This window comes from Rissa tridactyla, chromosome 5 (genome assembly GCF_028500815.1).
Source record: "Rissa tridactyla isolate bRisTri1 chromosome 5, bRisTri1.patW.cur.20221130, whole genome shotgun sequence".
NCBI lineage: Eukaryota > Metazoa > Chordata > Aves > Charadriiformes > Laridae > Rissa > Rissa tridactyla.
This window is the reverse complement of record NC_071470.1, coordinates 5,737,389-5,754,118: the sequence shown is the minus strand read 5'-3', so window position 1 is coordinate 5,754,118 and position 16,730 is coordinate 5,737,389. Positions and strand designations below refer to the sequence as shown.

The window sequence follows — 16,730 nt, the reverse complement described above, 5'->3', positions numbered from 1 at the left end:
GCAATTGTCTTTCCTTCACTAATGCCACTGAAACTCATGACTTCTTCTACAGGTCAAGTATGAGGAAATGGTTCTTTACTGGGTGACATCAGCAGTGTCTGGCATTTTACAGGATCTGGAAGAAGACCGGCCCTGCCCCAAGGAGTTCACAGCCTAGTTCTGACAGAGCCAACATGCTTCAGATACAATCTATGAGGCCATGGAAGCATGAGATCACTTCCTCCTTGTGATCTTCAGCTTTACATACTTATCAATTACTTCTATTTAAAAGGCTCCTTTGAAAAAAAGAAAAAAAAAAAAAACAGAGGAAATAAAAAGGCTCATAATGATTTTATCAGTTTCGGTATTTGGCTTTGGGACCAACCATGTACTTTCAGTTATTAAACAGCCGCGATTGCCTTTTTCCTCAAGTACAGGAGGAGGAACCTGGCAAACAACCAGGGAGGACAAGATGACTGACAATAGCTTACAGCTAAACTAGCAACTGCTCAACCAAATTGCACAATCCACAGAAGATGTGCCATGACTCTTAGCTAAAGGATGATAAGCCTACAACCAAGAGCCATAAAATTCCTATTGGTATCTCTTGTTTGTATTTAAAGAAAATACGGAAAAATCTGATGCTCACTTATTTCTGCAGTATCTGAAAGCAAAGGATTCGTCAGCTTTCTACACATAGTTTCTGTTAACTGGAAGCCTGGAATGATCTAACTACTACCTCCACGTACAGGATTTGCACACCTATTAAAATTTGGGATTTTTGCTGTAAGCTTACAGGATGTTTTTGCTTTTTTCTCCTTCACTGCTAAAAAAAGAAAGATTATGGCAAAGATTAAACTAGGCTAGGCACTCAGTTTGTTCCAACTTCCCACCTCTCTCAGATGCAGGTTCAAAAATGTCAACCTGAACTGAACTAACAGATGATCATCAAGCACATTAGTTACAGCAAGAACCAAATTTGAGGCCCTGCACTGACCAGGAATAACTCCAAGAGGAGATCCTCAGACAGCACACCTGGATTCTTCCAGCCACCTGGAAAAGCTCCAGGACAGGTCCAGCACACCTAATTCCTGCAGGCTAACCATCAGGATTCCCTAAACGGCACCAGGAAAACAGCTTTCATTCAAAAGCAAGGGGTGGTCAAGGACGTAAAGCTACCTGAGACATCTGCGGTGCGTTCAGTGGTATGACTGCAACTGATGGAAATGTGCCTGGGCCAGCTTTACGTTACCCACGTGGGGTAACTCCCTGACCCTCCAAACAGCTTTTGCAGTCGGCGTTGAACGCTGTGGTGTAGCAGTTACACTGCTTATGTTAACAGAGCTGACTATACAAAATGAAGTCATGCTTACAGCCCCTAGTGCTCAACATATCCCAGACAGATGTTTGTCCCTTTTAGACTTTTTATTATTTTGAAATCTAAGCATCTGGAAAACCTTACTGAACAGTTTATGCAAAATGGTCTCTCCTGTGCCAGAAATCTTCTATATATAACAGAGAGAGATAGGGTTAAACAGGCAATAAAAAAAACCCATACATACCCATATTGCCCTTGAAACACTCATGTCATATGCATACATTAGAAACTACATTGTCTTCTCTGTGCTTAAAACCTTACAAGGAAATTAGGTGCTTTTAACAGGCAAAACATCTAATCTGGCAGCAGAACCAGAACCAAACTCCCTTCCACAGCTCCGGAGAAACCAAAGCTAAGCTGCGTGCTCAAAATCAGCTCGGGGCACTCCGCCCTCGTTCAGCCATACTGCCAATGGGTAGGTTTGGGTTAGCCTCAAAAAAACCCAAACCATCCCAGCCTGACCTACACTGGAAAACAAAGCCATCGCTAACAACTTGTTTTCAGCTAAATCCTCTGGACTAATACTGAAAATGCTGTTGACTGGACATCATCACTGCCGCTTCAGATGGCATGAGGAATCCACCACCACGGTGGTGATATTTGCCCCTTTGTTCATAGGAAACTGGAAGCCCTGACACAGATAAGTCATCGTTTGCCAAAGCATTTATAGATGCCTAACTGCACAACAGATCTACCCAATCCGAAGGCTAACCGTTGGTCTCCTCACCCATCCCAGGACATCCCCCCATGAGTCAGTTTAGGGACCTAACCCAGCAGAAGGGTAGTCCTGCCAAAAAAACCTGAATACTTTATGCCAAACCCTGACTGGCTGCCCTGTTAGGACCAAGGAGGCCCTGCCTTGGAGCAAAGGTACGGAGGAGTAGGACCTCCTGCTCTGGGGGCCACTAGTCATATGTAAGAACTGCATTGTAATATGGCTGCTCACCACAAAAATGATGGACACAGTCACCGACCTGACAGCAAGTCCATGTGATAGCTGGAATTTTCAAAGGGCTTTAAAAAGGCTTACTAAATTCTGTCTGGTTTAGTGGCATCTGGATTCAGGTCTATCAGCACTGGTTTTAGGTACAAAGGGCAAGTTTTGCAAAAGCAAGCATAGTTTGTCATACCCGATAGACCAACGAGACTCGAACAAAGTAAGGACACGTAGCTGGAATAAACAAGGATATAAGTAGCAAGCGCACATTCCAAGAATGGGGTTAAAAATAGTGCTGTTCTGACAGAGACAGCATGTACCCATTTTCATCAGTAGTACCAAGGATCTGTTAAAAACCATCACCAGCAATAACTAACTTTCTCAAGGAATATGGTCTTACTAGACGTAAGATACTGACCATGCTAGTAAAAAACAACATGCAGGAGAAGACCGGCAGAATCCTGCATTTCTCCACCCACTGCTGGAGTATCTCCCCAAAACACAGATGACGCAGTCAGAAAGAATGGCTTCATATGAACGATGACCTACTGTATAGACTACAATTCCACTGATATTAATATGTATCAGAAAACCACACCAATATTGTGAAATATTAATTTTGGAGAGAGGGAGAAAAATTTTGACAAACATCAGAACTTCCTGCTACTGCATTCCTACATGAAGCGTTTCTTTCTCTCCCTTCAAATTAGTTTGTTCTGAAAGGCTGCATTAGGTAGAGCAATATTTAAAACATTTAAACAGTCAAATTTGAAACAAAACAGTCTGATCCTGCTGGAATTAAGTATTTCATCTCATCTAAAAATACTGGGTTTAGGGTTTTCTTCCACTTGAAATTTGACTACTTTGGAGCTCTGTTTCAAATCAGAAAACAATTTCCTTAGAGTCTGAAAACCTCCACAAAATAGAGCTTCTGTCTACCAGTCAACTGTAGGTAAGCCTCAAGTTTTACAACATGAGTTTCAACATACATCCTCACAAGAATATCCAGTATCACGTATTTCCTCCTGCGAAACCTGAGAACCCTAACACATTAGTTTCAAATGAAAACTTCCATTCGGTCTGAGCAGGATTTGAACTTGAAGCGCTTTTGCCTTGTTCTGCGGCTCAGTCCCCGTTTTGTTAATTTATCTTGCAAATGCAATACTTGATTTGCATGTGTTTATAAATATGTATGTACAACTCAGAGAAGGAAAGCAGCAACACCATTACATCACCCTCAACACCTGCACCATGCTGACTGAAGCAGAGAAGACCGTCTATTGTTTCTTCTTCTTATTAACGTCTAGCTTCCCAGCCTTACAAACTCTTTACTTCTCTGCCAGTAACAGAAATCATGCTGGCTCTGTTTGACTTGTAATTTCCACTGTGACTGGAGACGCAGGTCTTAAAAGGAAAAAAAAAAAAAACCCAAACCAAAAACCAGTGAAAATATCCATCAAATATTCTTACAATTTCTATAATGACATTTGCCCCAAGTGCCCATTTGCGTGGAAAATGTTTAAATTGTTCCATTTAAAAAAAGTCCACAGTCCTAAGGGAGCTTTTAGAGTTATATACAAAACATTTTCATGCAGATTGAGGGCATTAAGCACTTCATGCACGCAAAAAAAAAAAAAAAAAAAAAAAAGAGCTTGAAGAAATGTTTCAAAAAGAAAGCAGGAACATTTTAAGTCTGAGACCGAGATCTCGTCCATCACAGTCACAGAGAAAACAAACTGAAAAGAAACCAAAAGGAAAACAGCTGATAAACTACAAAACAGATTCTTTCCAAAGGCTTAGTCATCTTCTAATGTAAATGACTGCCACAATAATTCTTCTTCTAATCTAAAACGTAAACCTTAAAAAACACCTCATTTTGCACCACAGAAGTTTACCACCTTTATGCTGAGCTACACGTTTAGGCAGAACAGAGAGCAAGGACACTGGGGGAGACGTTCACCACGCATTTTCACCCAGAAAACAGCACACTTTCAGCAAACAGAAAATTCAGACAGGAACTGCAGCAGCAGCAAGAGATGGGACTCGAAGACCCCAAACGCATGTGTTGCCAGGTTCAGGCCCCTACCAGAAGGCAGCTGTGGGAACGGTGCTGGCTGGAGAAGCATGTGAATACCTAGAAGACAGGCTACAAAGGAGCAAGCATTAAGACAAACCCCTGCGGGGCAGCAGGACTGCTTTGGAAATGTTTATTTTTAATTTCAAATCTTGATTCTGAAGTGATAAAGAGAAGCCCCAAGCACAGGAACCAGAACGGCGATGTTGTCTAGAGCATGATTTCATCCTCCCCACCTTGCGAGTTGCTTATCAAGCTCAGAAGGACACTGTCAAGCTTAGCAGCCCAGGCTTGCTGCTGGAAGAGCACGATCCCACTGGAAGAATGTGGAGCTAGCAGGGTTTTTCAGGTCAGGCTGGGACCTGGTACAGGGCTGCAGATTAGGCAACTTGAGTGAGTGAGGCGGGAGTCTCGGGAGCAGACAGCTTGCTCCTGGGAATAAGATTTGGAGTGCCTAACCAAGCATTTCTGTAGAAGAGGACTCCCAGCCCTCAAGTTTGTTCCTACTTTGATGTTCAAGGGATCAGAAAGGGTAACCTTTCTGTGAGTGAACAAATCATAGTAAGAAAACATTCTGTGCCACCCATTTCCAATGCATATAAAAATACTCCGGAAAAATGAGTTTTGGTTGCTGCATGGGAAAAACTCCAAGACTGTTTTAAAGATCTGCTGTGGTTTTGCCTTAAAGCTCATCAACACTCAAAGCCCATGAAAACTGGCATTTTCTCACTGCTAGGGAACATATCAAAGAGCAATAAAAAACAAGCATTGTGAGAAGACGATCTAACTGGTGGGCAGGTTCTTGAAACCATTCAGGTATTTGTCTGTCATCTCTGTGATCTTATGCCTGAGCTCTGTGGTCAAGAATACAGATTACTTGCGAGTCTTTATATTGTCTCTTACTGGAGCTCAGATCCTTAATAGCATTATTTAATATTAATTATCTATTACCGAGATGTAAATGAGAAAGTCCAATGACATTGCCTCTCACAAAGAGGAGCACCTAACACCAGCTGTTTTAAATGGAAATTTAATGATGGATAGTGTCTCACAAAACAAGGCAGACATACCACTGGGAATGTCCCCATGCCTCTGTTGTATTGGATGCATCACTCTTGTAAGTAGTCAGGGCTATTCATTAACCAGCTATTGGCTGAAAGAAAATAAAATGTCCATTAAAAAGCAGCACCAACTTTTGGAAAGTGCAGTAAAACTAAGGCACAGCTAAACTTTAAGAGGCAGAGAAGGATTTTAGCTAGATGCTTCATCCCGAACTTCTACTTTATCTAACTGGATCTCATACCTTGTCGAGAGCTGCAACAAAAATACAGGTAGATTCTGAGCATGTGGAAAGCAAAAAGAAGAAAAAAAAAAGAATTAAAAAATAATGATCTTTCAGGAATACCATGGATGCAGCCACACCACCTCTTCAGAAGAGAATCTCTCATCTTGGGAGTTAATTTTGTGCCGCCTTCTATTACAAGCCCAAAGGATGCACACAAAACTGTATTGGTGAAAGTGACTTAAAATGTGTTTCTAATTATGCCTGAATGAGGAGCTGCTGGTGGAGTTATTCACACAAACTATTTCCGTTTGTTAAAGCCATTATCCTGATTCTCTGACTACTCCCCCTGCACCCCTTTAAAAAGCAAAATAGAAAAACCCAACACCACCAACCAAAAAAACCCAAAACAAGACAGAGAACAATTTAAATGTTTTGATATGACAAATGCCAGACTCCAAAATACGTGAATGTGCTCGAACAATGCACTTAAGGCTCTCATCCCACTACCTTACCTCTTCAAATAAACCTCCTGAGCTCATTCAAAACGCAAACACTTTAAACGTACAAACACAGAAAGAACTTTCTAGCTCTGGTAAGAAGATAATGGATCACAAAGTTAACTTCTTGCTTTCAAGACGACTCTCAATCGTTGCCTCAGTGATTTTGCTTTCAGCCTCACCCCGTCCCGATCCTGGCGTGTTTTGCTCCAGAACACACACAGAGATCAGACAGGCTTTGCTTAAGATTCAGAAAGAAGATAAAAAGTACGGGTGATTAGAAGTGTACTCTATCCTGCCTGAAAGGACGGGGGGGCTGATGGTGATGGGGGGAAGAAAAAGAGCACACAGGATATAATGAGAAAGGGGAAATACTCTTCCAGAATGAGGGAAGATGAAGAAAGGGAGAGGGGAAAGAAAGAGACCTAAAGAGTTACAAAGAAAAAAAAGCAGACAAACTGGCCGTTTTTAAATTCCTGAGAGAAAAAAAAATATTTCCAGCATTAGGGAAATGGAGGTAATTTTTTTTTTACAGTTTAAGCTAGAAGACAAAAAAAAATATTTAAAGGAGAAAGTGAGATACACCTATACTGAGGGGGTTCCCAGTAGATGCTGACACCATCTGTTACAAAGCCCTGGCATTTGAAGGGGAAGGTGTCTGGAAAATACTTTTCCTCCAAAGAAAAACTGGACAAGTTTATGATGGGGGGAGATCTATAAGCAAGTAAGCAACACCAGCACAATGGTCCCGTTCACTACCCAGACCAAAGAGAAGAACCAACAAGCTCTTCACTTGGCCATGTGAAATGAAGGGTTGGCCCTTTGGGGATGGTGCATGAAAGCCGCAGCAGAAGCCGCGGGCTGGCCCGCATCTCAAAGCAGGCTGACCATCCTGAACAAATTTTCCAAGCATCTATTTGAATACAGGCCCCGGCTGCTGGCCTGAGGGATGGCAGGACTGGAAGTGGGGTGGAATCCCCAGCCTCCAAATGTCGCTCCGCGCTTCCAGCCTGGTGCAGAGAGGAAGGGTTTCTACCCAGGGTACTGCAGAAGTCAGAATACCTTCCAGGCAGCAGCTCCCTCACTTCATCCCCATGATCTGCTATCCAAAAATCGATTCCCAAGAACTCTTTTTTGGGTTGGGGTTTTTTTGTTTGGTTGGTTTGGGGTGGTTTTTTCATTCTTGGTTCACTCTCCATTCTCAGGATGTAATTAAGGTTCAAAGTGAAGAAAGAATGGGAACCAGCTCTGTGTCAGCGATTAGCTCAACATCCTGTTAATATCCACCCATAATCTCTCCCAGTCTAGGCATCTATCACCTGAGAACTCTTCATTAAGCAGCAGCTCAAGACAGTTTATGAGACCCCAGGTAGATTAATTTTCCAGTGGTTGCCTCCATGGGTTACCAATCTCCTCCACTTCTTGTTATGCATTCAGTTACACCCGCAACAAATAACACCTCCTGTGAATACATAACCAGGTTTTATACTTTACCTCCACGAACCCTGTCCTCCTGTATCCCCCGCACCAGGAATGTAAGCTTAGTTAGAAATGAGAAGCCCTGTTTTCCCGTGCACTAGGACATCCTTTATTTTACGTATTTAAGGCACAATACAACTGAGTACAAGCAGCCAGAATGACCTCAAAGTTTTTACTAAGTTGTTCTTTTTTCATTCCAGTTCTTTGGCTTGCTAACAAATTGGGTTAGTTTCACAGTCCACAGGTGTCAGGGCTCAGAAAAGAAAGAAAAGATCAGCAAGTTACACTCACAGCTTTTAACAAGTTCTCAAAGTTCCTTAAAACCCCATAAAGCATCACTTACGTCCCCATCACCTAGCACAGCGATCCACATTGAACGTGTGCCACAACAGCACATGCACACCATTTCCCTCGCAGCGCTGCTCACTCGAGTCAAGCTGACATGGGAGAATACGGTACCCCACATTTCCCATTTTTTTCCCTTTTTCCCAGCCTCAGCGATGACAGGTAGCAGGTCTGTAACCCAGCCGCGTCTTGAACATCCCCCAGGCAAACATTACTGAGTCCAGCCTTGCAGGCATCGCAGAGGACTCCACCAGCCACCGAGCTAAGACAGTTCTGGCTGTTCTGGTAGCCACAGCAATTTGGAGGTCGGCAGGCAATTCCCAATTTTGCCTTCTGCTTTCCCAATGTCTTGGGAAAACAGAGATTAACATCAAACCACTAGAGAGAGGTGACGTAAACACTAAAAGAATATACTACATCTTTACTGCCGGGAGGACTGTTCACTTCAGAATGGAGGGCTCTTGTTTATGTTACCAGTTTTCTCCATTCATACAAACGCTCTCTAACACACACTGGTTCGCATCATCAGACAACGGTTGAGTGACAGAGGGTTAAGAATCACTCCCATCTCTTTTATTTCTTGTTGGTATTTTTTAAATAAAAATCAATTCAGTTTATGCACCATTTATGGAGGTTGTTTTTAACTCGGCTGCTCTGCACATAACTACAAGGATAGGGAAGGTAATGGCTCTGCTGCAAAAAAGGGAATAAAAGCTCCCAAAGGATGATTTATTCCACACTCCCCAAATTCCAAAGTGAGTTCTCTCTTGCAAACGATAGTTAATAATCTGGATCCTTCTTTGCTGCATTATTATTTCACGTACAGAATTTACTGGCAGTATAAAATATAGGAGAATATTTAACTCTGCATCTATTTTGCATCTCCATCTCTTTTTGTATCTTACTTCTCTCTGCTACATTGTTTAGAGCCTAAGGCTTCACCGCATTTACAATCCTTTATTTTCTGTGCCCAGCACAACCGGTACCCAACTGCAAAACAAATAAATAATTACGATATGAATAAATCAACATTCTCTCTTCAGCTGCACGCCAGGCACGCGAACTTTGGTTGAAGTCTCTGTGCTCGCAGAGCCAAGGCTGGAATTTCTGGTCATGGGCAGGTCATCGGCAATAGAAAGGGAGAGCTGTGTTGGGCTGGGATAGAGAGGAAGGGTCAAGTCCAAGACTCACCCAGCAGAGGTCAGGCTAAACCAAAATTTCACCATCATTATAGGTCCTAAGAAATTGTCTCCTTCCGTCCTTCCCCTGTTCCCCCTCAGAACCAACCAACCAAGTATTTTTACAACGTGAGAGATAAATATGAGTCACTGTGAGAAGTTATTTAAAACAGGAAAGGCTCGAGCAGAAGGCAAAATACTCCTGAAAAAAGACTAAAACAAAAGTGTCTGACACCAGATATTTGAAGACCTCAATATTATTTTTTGGCAAAAATGTATTAATTCAATGAAATAAGAATGAAAATCTACTGTAGCAACGGCGATAAAACATTGTACTTGATCTCCAAGAATACTTCAACTGATTTTTGCTCAGGCACAAAGCATAGTAAATGCTTGTAAAAATTATGTATTAATATGTTTATTCATAATGACAGTGTTCCCAGGAAAATCACAACGGGTCTCAGCGTTTGGGAGTCATCTGTCCACAGAAGCAAAACAAAAGCACCACGTATGTGATTTAACCCATAGCACAAAAAGCAAAAGACGGACAGAAAACAATTAAAGCAAGACTCATGGAGACAGAATAAGGTAAGGCTGCATAATGCGCTCATATGCATGACAAAGAATCTATACAGGCCCCCCCAGCTTTCACTTAAAAATGTAAAAAACACTACAAAAAGCTAACAAAGCAGATGCAGACAGTGTTCAGCACCACACTACTGCTGCGTTGAAATAAACTAAATGGTACAGAACAAAAAAAGCACAGAAAAGTTAAAAAAAAAAGTGCAGAATCAAATATGTCTGTGCATTTGTGACATATACACATACAAGCAAACATGCAGTACCTCTTGAATAAACTTTTTTTTTTTTTTTTTTTTTTTTTTTTTCAGACAACGCAAGTGTTGCGGAGGGGAGGCTTGGAGCAGGTGAGAAAGACTTTCTAGCACAGGTAAGATGTTCAGTGCCATTTCTTACAACAGTCAATACTAGAATATTGCAGACAAAGCTAATTACGCCCTGAACATTGTTTAAAACAAGGGGTTTGACGCATCATCCAACGCTAAGCATGGCGATACCACATTTCACAGGGGAAGACACGAGAGCTGTTACGCAGCCCCTGCCTCAGGTATGTAAGGAAGCAAAGCGTCTGAAGTTTGACTTGGGCAGAGTTGGTGGGCAAGGTGGTTGATTTAGGTTTAAAATGTATAAATTTAAAACCAGGGGCACTTCTCTTGTTGCAAGCGCAGACTTCTAGCACACTAGATTACGCTCCAGGCTCCTCTCTCATTGCTGCCTACCAGGGAAGGCCAGGCCTGGGGAAGGCAACTTTGAATCCCCTTTGCACTTCCCGCCCTTGCCCTGTGGTCTCACTAGGGGTTGGTTACAACCGTCCCCCTGAAACTCCGCAGCGTGCAGAAGTCTTATCCAGGAATATACCTTCTTTTTTTCCCCAATTGCCACCCCTCTTAAGGCTCGTGCACTGTCCCCTGAAGGCATCCCTAAGACTGCTTTCCAGTCTCTGCACGGAGGACGGTTTTCCTCCAGGCAGATCGGGGCTTCAAGAGCTGCCCCACCATTCCTTTTGCTCCACATTAAGGGGACACGGGAAGTCTGAATGTTCTCCATGCCTGTATTTAAAGCACAAACTAGAACTGACTTGCAACCTACCTGTATTGATATTTACACTTTGATGGAGGGTTGCTTTCAAGTCTTGGCTGCGCAGAAAGTTGAAAAGAAAACTACCCACTTCAAGGGAAATGTGTAACGCAATATAAAGTTCCAAAATCACTGCTGCATTATTATAGGGCACACAAATAGTTTTATCCATATAACACATGCACAAACCTTTTGGCTCTGAGTAAGAAAGAAAAACATGCTCATGTAAAAGATACTGCAGGGATGCCAGGAATGGTTCTTTTCTAAACAGAACCCACAGCTTCTTTAGCATGCAACTGCTTTAGCATGCCACTCCTGCAAGGACGGAAACGACTACATGTGAAATCCTAGAGAAGTAACTTACTGACTGTTATATTTATTAGTCCAGCTGCAGTTTAAACGAGGATGAAATAAAACACGAAACACGCTGTTGAATGACTAATAAAATACTACCGTTACCCTTTAAATATCTCTTCTGCAAAGCAAGAATCGATTACAGTGATTGCAAAAGCTGGAGCAGTCCCCCTCATGACCTGAAAACCATCTACTAGAACTTGGGATGAAGTCAAAAAGGGAGACACAATTCACGACACGAAAACCAGACAGACGCCACCGCAGCTCCTCCAGACACAGCCCATTCATCTGGGCATCCAGCAGACAATTTTGCGTCTGTCTGCTATGCCGGTCATCCTTGTTCCATCTCCCAGCTAGTGATTAATCACTCTTCAGTGCAGCAATTCATCCAAGGCAAACCTTGGAAACAGGAAGACACTGTGGGAATCTTAACGCTTCGTTTTTCAAGTGCTTTCCTCTACCGGTGAAACTGAAAGTAGTAGAGCCACGTGGTATCACGAGATAGTATTTCTGACTGCTGAAAGATATCCAAGACCTTGTGGTAGAGAGGAAAAAAAAAAAACCCAACCCATTATGCATCTTCCTATTAACTACTCAGTTGCCACTGAGTACTTTCACATCACATATATAGTTCAATGAAAGTTTTTTTGATGGAAGAGAAACACTTTTCAAAACCAAACCTACAACAAACACATCGTACAAGCAACGCTGTACTGTGCCACAATGTGTGCCAATATCCCAACTCAGCCCTGGTGCCAACCACAGAACTGCCTCCTTACATTCTTCTTTTCCAGTCTGGAATTCATTGCATTGCTGCTACCGCCACTTCATCATCTTCCTCCATACTCTTTTTGACAGCTCTTGTTAAAAACTAGCTAAAACATAAGCTTGGTTTGGACAGGCAAATTACCTCACTTGTACGAAGGCAATCACCAAGCCTGCCTCAGTAAATTAAATTTACAATAATAATAAAATAATGAGAACCATTCTCATGGGCACATCTGAAATCTGGTGCTGGCTACGAGATGCAGCCCTGGCTAACTCTAGCACAGGTCCACCTCAGGAGGCAAAATCCACAAGGATTTGAGAACAGGTTCTTTTCCTTCTGCTTTCTTTATTCTTGATAATGTCAGCACAGACTTTCTTGGGTTATTCCATCAACCAGACACAAGACTGCACAAAAAAATGAGAGCAATGATACAGAAGTATTATGTAATCAACAAAATCAGTATTTTTGCAATTAAAGCAAGAAATGGCATAAACCAGGCCTAGATTAACAAAATACGCTTCTAGGTAAGATCGTTAATGACAAAAATGGGTAGTCCTTCAATTAGGGGTGCAGTTTATTTTAGCATGGGCTTCAAGTTTTTGCTTAAGGCCAGTGTGATTTGCATGTACTATTTCCCAACTAAATTAACAGAATTTACTTTAATTTAAAAAACATTGTTTGTGCACAGATATTCAACTCCACTTGAGGGGAACGGCTTGTCTCCACAGGGAAGAGGCTGGAATATAAGAGAGTCCCTTCCAATCTGAATTTTCCTATGATCTTGACCCTCCAGTTGTTTAGTCGGATGCCAATTTGTACAGGCTACGGGGATGACTGGAGGCAGGATCTGGAATCCAAGACCTGCACGCTCCTATTGAAAATAGGTATCAGTTCTCATGCTAAACTTCTGATGCATGTCATGCAACAGTCAACAGCGATCAAGATCGGGTCACAAATTTGCAAACTCCGATATGGCTGTACCCTTCGATTCATACCATCACCTTGGATGTGGTAGCAACAGCCGTTCAATTAACCAAAAGTGCAGAATCTGGGCCTTAATGCTATCAACTTATGTATATTTTGAACAGAATACTTATAAGGAAAACTCAACAGTCGAATCTAAGAAGAGTTCTTGTTATCCTTCTTAATGCATCTTCAGATTTTGCTGATGATGCTATGGGGTTTTCCCCTTTGTTTTGCTGGCAGGACCAGGGAGGTCCCAGGGCTGAGACTGGTGGAGAGGCGGCGTTCCCAAGGACCGTACAATAGAGCAGTGTTTCCTAAAGTAGGTTATGTGAAGGACGAGCGGAAAGGCACAAGCGGGAGGGGTGGCTGTGGAAAATATGGATGATGTCATCCTTAGGATGAGCAGATCTTTGAAAATATATGGCAGCAATTTATTTCCCTGGTGGGAGATATTCTTCCAAAAGTTGGGGGAAATGCAGACCTATCCCAGTGTTTCCTTGTTTAACTGAATCCTTTTAACCAACTAGTTCTGGAAATGTGGACAACCTGGTTACAAGTGGCCACGTGCTTAGCCTTTGTCTTAAGCCTATGCCAGGATGACCCATTTTGCACATTTCAACCAAGAATAAAGTGACCTCATTTTCAAAAGTGCTGAGCACCAGCTGTTCCTATTGTGTTCACAAGCCGCACTATAGGTTCCTGTTTTCAAATTCTTGACCTCAAAAGAATTTTGAGGCAGCAGAGTGATTATATGTTCTTCCACTTGCCATATGCCTATTTATTTTAGTTCAAATATAAAAGGCTGACTAAACTACTTTAAAATCCTGAATGCTCTGAATTAGAACAAGTACTCTTGCCACCGGAACAGAAGTGCAACATAAGTGAGCCACGTGATTTTAAAAAAAAGAAGTTTGTTTTGCACAGAAGAATGACTAGATTGAAAGTCAAAGTATTTCAAACTTAACTCTTAGTTTCTTTTTTCTTTCCCTTCTTTTTAATTACTGGCACAAGAATGGGCGAAAGGCAGCATCCCAGATCATTTAACACCTGAATTTATACTCCTGAGATGAAGTTTCTTCGCTACCTGCCGTATAAAGTTGAGTCAACAAATTCAAGATCATTTTACTACAGTTGTCTGCTTTTACCCAACAAGCACGCATTTGCCTCTAAAGAGTTTTAAACTGTTACTTCAACATACCACTGTCATCTTGGAAGCCAAAATATAACATTACTCGTGCAAAAAATAAAGACGATTACTTTTTTCTCTCCCCCGAACCCTAACACTTCAGATTAGGAAAAACAACAAAACAACTTACCCACAAACAACAAAACGAGCCATGCCAATGACCAGTGCACAACATTTGGGTTTGATCTTTAAATTAAGCTGGTTTTTAACAAAAAGGTAGCCAGAGAAACTCAAAATATATCCAATTTGCTATGACTTCTTGTTGCATCTTTACTGGTAAGACGCTCTGATTTGCACTAAGCTTGGCCTGAATGCACGGTACAGATCCCAGTAAAACGTCCTGACATTTTTGGGTGCAAGTAAATGCATCCATATAGAGACAACACATATATAACCGCCACTTAGTAACAAAAAAAAGCCATAAATATTCTCTCTCCAATTACAGTATTTTAATATTCACAGTAAGTAACCTGAAGAGCAATTGCTTGGACCCCAAAATCCAATAGGTCTTGATACTTTGCTTACGTTGATTAATCAGAGCTCTGATTTGATTCCCCTGCCCAATCCTGGTCTGGCCTCCGGAAACCTTCAAAGTCTTGTACTTCAAGCTCTGCCTGCACAATACAGCAGAAAGCAAAGTTGTGGGAAGGGACCTTTCCAGAAAGCGGGGTCACCGGTTGGGGGCAGCGAGCCCAGAAGAGGTGAGGGGGAAAAAGAGGCAGGAGGGTCTCAGGGTAAAAGCGAGGAGCAAAAATGTCTTGCTGCTGCACAGATAAGATCTCATCTGAGAGAGGCAGAGGTAAAGCAGATGTGCTGGTAGCTCAGAATCAGTGGCTTCATCTGGTTTTCTGAAATTCTCCTCATACTTGCTGACATTTTGCCGGCCAAACTTCCTACAAACGTCACAGGAAACTATTGGAAAGCTGCTGGCAAAGTGCACAGGAAGAGCTAAAAGCTTTATTTTGGAAATAACTCAGAATGGAGCCGTTCACTGTCAGGACACCAATGGTCCTGAGATGTCTGAAGGTGTTTTAGAGAACACCTTAAGATATCAATAAAGGAAATAAATACAAACACAGGCTCTTTCTCTTGGTGACACAATTTTTGAAATATAACTTGTTTCCTTGGTGTGAGGAAAGCTTGCCAGTGAGATTGTGAGGAAAAGAATGGCTGTAAATCCTGCAAGAACGCAGCTTATAAATCCCTTGACAGGTCAGCGCTTTCAGCTTCAGGGTTCCTGAGCTGTTTCTCCACTCTCACTTGTCTGGCTGCTCCTCCAAGTACTGCAACTCAGCTCCTTCCAGGAGGACTCAACTCCCCTTTGTAAAACTGATGCTGAGCTGTTTCAAGCCCGGGGCACGATCAAAAATTTCTAAAATGTCGTATTGGACCTAAGGTCCACTTGACCAATGCAGAGGCAAGGCTAGAAGGGTAGGAAAAAAAAAAGCACAACATGGAAGCTGGCAAAGTACTGCTAAACGTGGAAGGAGGAATTAAGAAGTACCTGCTCCTTGGGCTTCACTGGTCCCAATATGGAGTATAATTTAGGAATTCTGACACTGACCTTTCTGCTTATTCCCCGCTGCAATGTGGGAAGTGAAAGGGAAGAGTGAAGAGAGTGAGAAGTAAGGGAAGGGGGGAAAAAAAAAGTTATCCTTTGATTAGTCAAGATGAGAAGCATAGGAACTTCAGGAGTGCTAGGTGTGAAATCAAAAAGAAACGACTTAAAAGCACATGCGCTTACTGTTAAGACCATAAAACCCACAACTCCACTTGTTCCAGACTGGTGATGCTTTGAGAACCACCAGAAAGCACATCCCACCTTTGACCTCCAGAGCCACACCACAGTATTTCCAAGCCACAGAGCACTTCCTAGTGTCACACAAAGAGTTGTCTGCCCTTGTCTGATGAACTATCACAAGAAAAGCTATAAATCCAATATTAATTTGTTCCCTAATGTTATTCCTCCATACAAACGATAGCTGCAATCACAATCATTGCAAACAAGAGGTTATATTGTCTTCTATAATCACAAGTGAGGACAAGCAACGTTAAGATCCCAACTTTTGTGGTTCACACACTAAAAGAAAAGAAATGTCTGCCATTTTAAACTATACAGCAAATGTGAACTTCTTACCTGAACGCAAGCTACAAAGGCAGGTTATGCCTTTTGCTCTTCACAGAACAATCACAGAACCAACACAACGAACCTACATGGACCAAGAAAGATCTGAGCGTAACTACGATTTCTAGAGCTCTAAAAACCAGCCACGCCTCGATACGTTCTCACTGCTGCCCTGAGCTGGTTTCAGGCAGCTTTTACAAGTACACAACACAGCAGGAGCCACGAGACATCCACCAGATCGGCTTACACCACTCACAAACGCTTGGCCATCGGCTCCTTGTGCAAGAAGTCTCAGAGTCCCACCACCGTGACCGTGGGGACAGCAACCCCGCTGCCATCTGAGCCCTTTGTGGCTGTGAAAGGGGTGACAAGAGGGGGGGCATAGGATTTACCCTCATATAATATAAATATTTCTATACAACAGACTCTCAAAAATGGTGAGGTCGTGATGCAAATCCTAAAGAGAAGGTTTAAGTGCAACTACAAACATCAGCTCTTTGCAATTAAACTCATCAGACTTTG

The 16,730-nt window shown here is 42.3% G+C and overlaps 1 protein-coding gene across 3 annotated transcripts in view; it reads right to left on the bottom strand.

Annotated features, from left to right (window-relative positions):
• STOX2 (storkhead box 2) overlaps positions 1–16,730 on the bottom strand; it is a 151,850-nt gene that overhangs the window by 42,067 nt on the left and 93,053 nt on the right. Inside the window, exon 1 of one of the 3 annotated variants that reach the window (XM_054202191.1) lies at positions 5,439–5,493. The exons of the other annotated variants lie outside the window; for them this stretch is intronic. Within the exon in view, the coding sequence (XP_054058166.1) occupies positions 5,439–5,478 (40 nt within the window). The 5' untranslated portion in view covers positions 5,479–5,493. Of the gene's footprint in view, positions 1–5,438; positions 5,494–16,730 lie in introns of those variants that run through there. 3 annotated transcript variants of the gene reach the window in all.